At 45.5% G+C, this 6997-nt stretch overlaps 1 protein-coding gene across 1 annotated transcript in view; it reads left to right on the top strand.

The window, feature by feature from the left end:
* Positions 1–5451: 5451 nt before the first annotated feature.
* Positions 5452–6997, top strand: part of LOC140493728 (junctional adhesion molecule-like) — a 36635-nt gene continuing 35089 nt past the window's right edge. Inside the window, exon 1 of the mRNA XM_072592531.1 lies at positions 5452–5730. Coding sequence (XP_072448632.1) covers positions 5670–5730 — 61 coding nt within the window. The 5' untranslated portion in view covers positions 5452–5669. The remainder of the gene's footprint in view (positions 5731–6997) is intronic.

Here is a 6997-nt window from a genome sequence, read left to right as displayed (position 1 = left end):
GATTATAACAGGTTGACGAGATGCTGATTGCTTCTAGTACTGAGGGAAACCACTACAAGACAGAACTGAAAACGTTAAAAACCATTGGAGCTTCTGGATTAAAAATAAAACCAAAGAAAGCCCAGCTCAGCAAACGGGAAGTGTCTTACATGGGACAAAGTTAAAAATCACACAACACCAGGTTAGAGTCCAACAGGTTTATTTGGAAGTACGAGCTTCCGGAGCGCTGCTCCTTCATCAGGGAGCTGTGGAGCAGGATCAGAAGGCACAGAATTTATAGCAAAAGATCACAGTGTCATGCAACTGAAACGATAGATTGATCAAACCGAGATTGGTGTTAAGTCTTTCACATTTTAGAATGGGTTACGGTTTTAGGCTCATTATGATGTAAATCCCAGAACTTCTCTCAAAGGAAAGGAGTACTTACCCTTCGACACCAGCGATCTTTTAGAGTGAGAGCAGCAGCGGAGGTAAGGCAAACCAGGAAGGCTCCAGCTAAGTTAAAGGGGATGTTTAACATTACTTAACGGGAGTCACCAGCGGTGTTTATCCTCCACAGTAGGTGTGGGAGCAGCGGGGGAAGTGACCCAGATCAGAGGGGCTGTCGGGAAGGAAAGTAAGTGACCATATATATTAGCAAGGCGGCTTGCTCCTCCTGCAGAACGTGGCAGGTGAGAGACATGACACATGTCTCCGCTGGCTCCATCTGTGGGAAGTGCACCCAACTCCAGCTCATTGAAAATTGTGTTCGGGAATTGGAGCTGGAGCTGGATGAACTGCGGATCATTCGGGAGGCTGAGGGGGGGAATTGAGAGGAGTTACCGGCAGTTGGTCACTCCTGAGTCTCAGGATAAGGATAGATGGGTTACAGTCAGGGGGAGGAAAGGGGACAGACAGACAGTGCAGAGATCCCCTGTGGACATTCCCCTCAGCAATAAGTATATCATTTTGGATACTGCTGGGGGGGTGACCGACCAGAGGAAAGCCATAGTGGTCAGTGCTCTGGCACTGAGCCTGACACTGTGGCCCAGAAGGGAAGGGGGGCAGAATAGGAAAGTGCTCGTGGTAGGAGACTTGATTGTTAGGAGAATTGACAGGAGATTGTGTGGTCAGGATCGGGATTCCCGGAAGGTATGTTGCCTCTTTGGTGCCAGGGTCCGGGATGTCTCCGATCGGGTGTATAAAATTCTGAAAGGGGAGGGCGAACAACCAGAAATCGTGTTATATATTGGCACCAATGATATAGCCAGGAAAAGGATTGAGGATATAAAAAGTGATTTCAGGGAGTTAGGGTGGAAGCTGCAGAGCAGGACGAACAGAGTAGTGTTCTCAGGTTTACTACCGGTGCCACAAGTTGGAGAGGTGAGGAACAGGAAGCTGGCACAGCTTAACCCATGGCTTCGCAGCTGGTTTAGGAGGGAGGGCTTCAGATATGTAGATAATTGGGATGCCTTCTGGGGAAGGTGGGACCTGTGAATGTAGGACGGGTTGCACCTGAGCTGGAAGGGGACCAATGTCCTGGGTGGAAGGTTTGCTCGAGTGGTTCAGGAGGGTTTAAACTAGTATGGCAGGGGGGGTGGGAACCTGAGCTATATACCGGTGGTGAGAGTTGATGGAGATGAGGCAATAGCAAGAGGTAGCGCAGCCAGTGGGAAGGGATTTCCTGGGAAAGAAACAAGGGATTGATTAAAGTATGTTTGCTTTAATGCAAGGAGTATCAGGAACAAAAGTGATGAGCTTAGAGCATGGATCAGTACCTGGTGCTATGATATTGTGGCCATAACAGAGATGTGGGTTTCTCAGGGGCAGGAATGGTTGCTGGAAGTTCCAGGGTTTAGAACATTTAAAAAGAATAGGGAGGGGGGGAAAAGAGGAGGGGGTGTAGCACTGCTAACCAGAGAGGGTATCACAGCTACAGAAGTTACCATTGTCGAGGAGGGTCTGCCTACTGAGTCAGTATGGGTGGAAGTTAGGAACAGTAAGGGAGCAGTCACCTCATTAGGGATTTACTACAGGCCCCCCAATAGCAGCAGGGAGATTGAAGAAAGCATAGGTCAGCAGGTTTTGGAAAAGTGTGAATGTAGTAGGGTTGTTGTAATGGTGACTTTAACTTTCCCAATATTGATTGGAACCTCCTTTGAGCAGATGGTTTGGAAGTTGTTGTTTTTGTAAGGTGTGTTCAGGAGGGTTTCCTAACTCGGTACATTGACAGGCCTGACAAGGGGGAGGCCATTTTGGATTTGGTGCACGGCAATGAGCTGGGGCAGGTGTCAGATCTTGCGGTGGGAGAGCATTTTGGTGATAGTGACCACAACTGCCTCACATTCTACATAGCTGTGGAGAAGAAGAGAAGCAGGCACAATGGGAGGATATCTAATTGGGGAAATGGAAACTATGATGCTATCAGGCATGAGTTGGGGAGCATGGACTGGGAGCAATTGTCCCATGGAAAGGGCATTATAGACATGTGGAGACTGTTTAAGGAACAGTTGTTGCAAGTGATGCATGGATGTGTTCCTCTGAGACAGGCAAGAAGGGCTAAGATAAAGGAACCTTGGATGACGAGAGCGGAGGCGCTTCTCATCAAAAGAAAGAAGGCAGCTTCCATAAGATGGAGGAAGTAAGGGTCTTGCTCAGCTCTAGAGGATTACATTCTGGATTAGTGATGCTGGAAGAGCACAGCAGTTCAGGCAGCATCCAAGGAGCTTCGAAATCGACGTTTCGGGCAAAAGCCTCGTTGATTTTTACCTCTAGAGGATTACAAGCAGGCGAGGAAGGAGCTCAAAAATGGTCTGAGGAGAGCCAGGAGTGGGCACGAGAAAGGCTTGGCAGGAAGGATTAGGGAGAATCCAAAGGCATTTTACATGAATGTGAGGAATAAGAGAATTATCAAAGAAAGAGTAGGGCCGATCAGGGATAGCGTAGGGAACTTGTGTATAGAGTCTGAGGAGGTAGGGGAGGCCCTAAATGACTTTTATGCTTCTGTCTTTACTCAAGAAAAGGACCTTGTAGTGTATGAAATCATTGAGGAGCAGGTAAGCATGCTGGAACAGATAGAGATCAAGGAAGCTGATGTGCTGCAAATTTTGACAAACATTAAGATTGACAAGTCACCAGGGCCAGACCAGATTTGTCCTCGGCTGCTTTGGGAAGCGAGAAATGTGATTGCTTCACCGCTTGCAAAGATCTTTGCATCTTTGCTCTCCACAGGAGTCATACCTGAGGACTGCAGAGAGGCAAATGTAATTCCTCTCTTCAAGAAGGGAAACAGAGAAATTCCCAGCAATTACAGACCAGTCAGTCTCACGTCTGCGAGCTGTTAGAAAGGGATAGGATTTATGACCATCTGGAAAAGCATGGCTTGATTAAATGCAGCCAGCACGGCTTTGTGAGGGCAGGTCATGCCTCAAAAAATTTATTGAGTTCTTTGAGGATGTTACTAGACAAGTTGATGAGGGTTGAGTGGTAGATGTGGTGTATATGGACTTCAGTAAGGCATTTGATAAGGTTTCCCATGGTAGGCTCGTTCAGAAGGTCAGGAGAAATGGGATACAGGGAAATTTAGCTGTCTGGATACAGAATTGGCTGGTAGTGCAAGGAAAGTATTCTACCTGGAGGTGTGCAGTGTTCCACAGGGCTCTGTTCTTGGGCCTCTACTCTCTGTAATTTTTATTAATGACTTGGATGAGGAGATTGAAGGATGGATTAGCAAGTTTGCAGACGACACAAAGGTTGGAGGTGTCGTTGACAGTATAGAAGACTGTTGTAGGCTGCAGCGGGACATTGACAGAATTCAGAGATGGGCTGAGAGGTGGCAGATGGAGTTCAACCTGGATAAATGCGAATTAGTGCATTTTGGAAGGTCGAACTTGAAAGTTGAGTACAGGATTAAGGATAGGATTCTTGGCAGTGTGGACGAACAGTGGGATCTTGGTGTGCAGGTACATAAATCCCTGAAAATGGCCACCCAAGTGGACAGGGTTGTTAAGAAAGCATATGGTGTTTTGGCTTTCATTAACAGGGGGATTGAATTTAAGAGCCGTGAGATCTTGTTGCAGCTCTATAAAACTTTGGTTAGACTGCACTTGGAATACTGTGTTCAGTTCTGGTTGCCCTATTATAGGAAAGATGTGGATGCTTTGGAGAGGGTTCAGAGGAGGTTTACCAGAGTGCTGCCTGGAATGGAGGGCTTATCTTACAAAGAGAGGTTGACTGAGCTCAGACTGTTTTCATTGGAAAAAAGAAGGAAGAGAGAGGACCTAATTGAGGTGTACAAGATAATGAGAGGCATAGGTGGAGTTGATAGCCAGAGACTTTTTCCAGGGCAGAAATTGTTAACACGAGGGATCATAGTTTTAAGCTGTTTGGCGGAAAGTATAGCGGGGATGTCAGAGGCGGGTTCATTTTGCAGAGAGTTGTGAGAGCATGGAATGCGTTGCCAGCAGCAGTTGTGAAAGTGAGGTCATTGGGGATATTTAAGAGACTGCTGGACATGCATATGGTCACAGAAATTTGAGGGTTTATACATTAGGTTTACCGTACATGAGGATCAATGGTTGGCAAAACATCGTGGGCTGAAGGGCCTGTTCTGTGCTGTACTGTTAAAAAAATAAATCACATTCTTGAGATAACTTACAGTTTTAGTGTAAAAAGTGACATCTTAGTTCAGTCAATGCATTAAAGGTGTGAGGTTAGAGTTTGTATGTATTCCAATCTTGAGTCAGACTGGTTCTATTTCCAAAGTAGGAATTTATAAAATGTTACATAGATTGGCTGCCTGCATTGACTGCCTGCAGGTTGTGGACGTTTTGACAAAATGGAATGTCCCTGCACTTTTGCAAATTCACATTCACCCAATATCAATGTGTGTGAGCATGTGAGGGACAGGGAGAGTGGGTGTGTATGTGTATGTGAGTGAGTGAGGGAACGAGAGAGTGTGAGTGTTTGCACTTGAGTGTGTATGTATGGATGTGAATGTGAGTGCTTGAGGGTGTGTGTTTGCGTGTGTGCGTACTTGGTAGTGTGTGTGTGTGAGTGTGACGGTGCATAAGCCTGTGAGAGGATTTTTGCTTGGGTGTGAGTGTGGGGAGTGTATGTGTGTGTGTCTGAGAGAGAGCGGGTGTATGAGAAAGGGCCCTTTGGTCGTCTCCCTGCACGAACTGGTTTTTACTTGAATAAACGTTGGCCATGTGCCTGAATCCTGTCTGCCTCCTGAGTCTTTGTATCCATTCGGGGGGATAATGTCAAGGTGCTTTCCTTCTGGTTATTTTCAATGTTAAAAAGTAGAAGGAGTTTTACTCTGGATCCAACCCCGAGCTGTGGCTGTCCTGGGAGTGTTTGATGGAGATGGTGTTGAAAGAGCTTTCCTCTGTCTCTAACACTGTCCTGCCCCAGCTCACAGAGTGTTTGATGCTGACGCTGTTGATTTTGAGATTTGTGTTGGAAGCTGAAGTAACATCCCCTTTTCTCAACGGTTGCAGTGCCTCAGTTTTATAATAGCTTTGTCATTCTCTCAGCTCCTACTGACCGTACACAGACTTCCCGTTTGTTGTTCGTATCGTGTATGATTGCCTCACATTTATTTGGTAGGAAGTCAAGTAACTTCTGTATTTTTCTGTAAAACGACAAGAGTAAGGGAGTGAGAAGGATGAAATGGTGAAGTATTAACGATGAGGTCTCTCTATGTTTGTCTTTCTGCAGTCCTGCTGTCAGTCTCAGTACGGGGTCACAGTAAGTACTTTCTAATACTGAACTTTCAAATCCACTTTGTTCATCATGGAATTGCCTCCTCCTTGATGGTCTGTTTACTGTCTGGTATTTCGTTCCCAAACTGTTCCTGCTCAGCACGATGTGCCTTTTCCTTCACTGCGGTTTCTACATCAGGGAGAATTCATTTGTTTTATCAAAAATGAAAGCAGTGACAATTGACTATTCCGAGCGTGATGATTTATTCCTTCATGTTTTCCTTGTAGATTCATGAATCTTAGACATTTACAGCGTAGAAGGAGACCATTTTGGGTGATCATGTCTGTATCAGTCAACAATGATCTCACTCTACTTCTCTCATTTTGCAGCTCTCCATCTAAAAGCCTTCTTAACCAACTGATTGAGAGATTTAATGTAATTAGTGGGGTGGAGATCACGGTGGGAGGTGGGATTCAGTTGGAGGGAATTTTGAAAATCAAAAAGGAATGCTGTTCAGAGGGTCAATGTGGATTTGTTGGGTCAAATCTCCAGTTTTCACACTGCAGGGATTCGGAAAAATAGAAATGACAGAGCAGAGGTGCAGGCTACTGAAGAGGCAAACAGAAATGCAAATGAACATCGAAGTACAAATGTTACCAGTGTTTATAACTCAACCGCCCTTTCAGGCAGTGTGTTCCAGAGTCGGATTAACCTCGACCTGAGGAAGAATCTGTTCAAGTCTCCTCTCACCCTCTATCTCCGACCTTAAATCTATATTCCCTGTTTACTAACCACAGTATGAATGAAGAAAGGACCTTCTTGCCTATCCTATCTGAGCACTCATAATTGTCCATATTTTATTAGTTTTCCTGTCAAACAATAATAAAAAAAGAGAGCAGAGAATGCTGGGTAGTGAAGAGGTGAATGATAATCAAAGTGTGATGGGAATGGGTCGGAGATGTACAGAGAAAGATACAAGAGGCGAGGCCACATTGGATTTGGTACTGGGCAATCAACTGGGCCAGCTGTTAGATTTGATGATAGTGACCACAATTTGGTTAAGTTTACTTTAGCGATGGCAAGGTGCAGGTATATACTGCAGGGCAAGTGTTATAGCTGGGGGAAAGGCAATTATGATGCAATGAGGCAAGATTTGCGAAGCATAAGATGGGGAACGAAACTACAGGGGATGGTCACAATTGAAATGTGGAGCCTGTTCAAGGAACAGCTCCTGCGTGTCCTTGATAAGTATGTACCAGTCAGGCAGGGAGGACGTGGTTGAGTGAAGGAACCATGATTTACGAAAGAAGTT

The sequence above is a fragment of the Chiloscyllium punctatum genome, chromosome 2, assembly GCF_047496795.1.
Source record: "Chiloscyllium punctatum isolate Juve2018m chromosome 2, sChiPun1.3, whole genome shotgun sequence".
NCBI lineage: Eukaryota > Metazoa > Chordata > Chondrichthyes > Orectolobiformes > Hemiscylliidae > Chiloscyllium > Chiloscyllium punctatum.
This window is presented reverse-complemented; position numbering and strand designations above follow the sequence as displayed.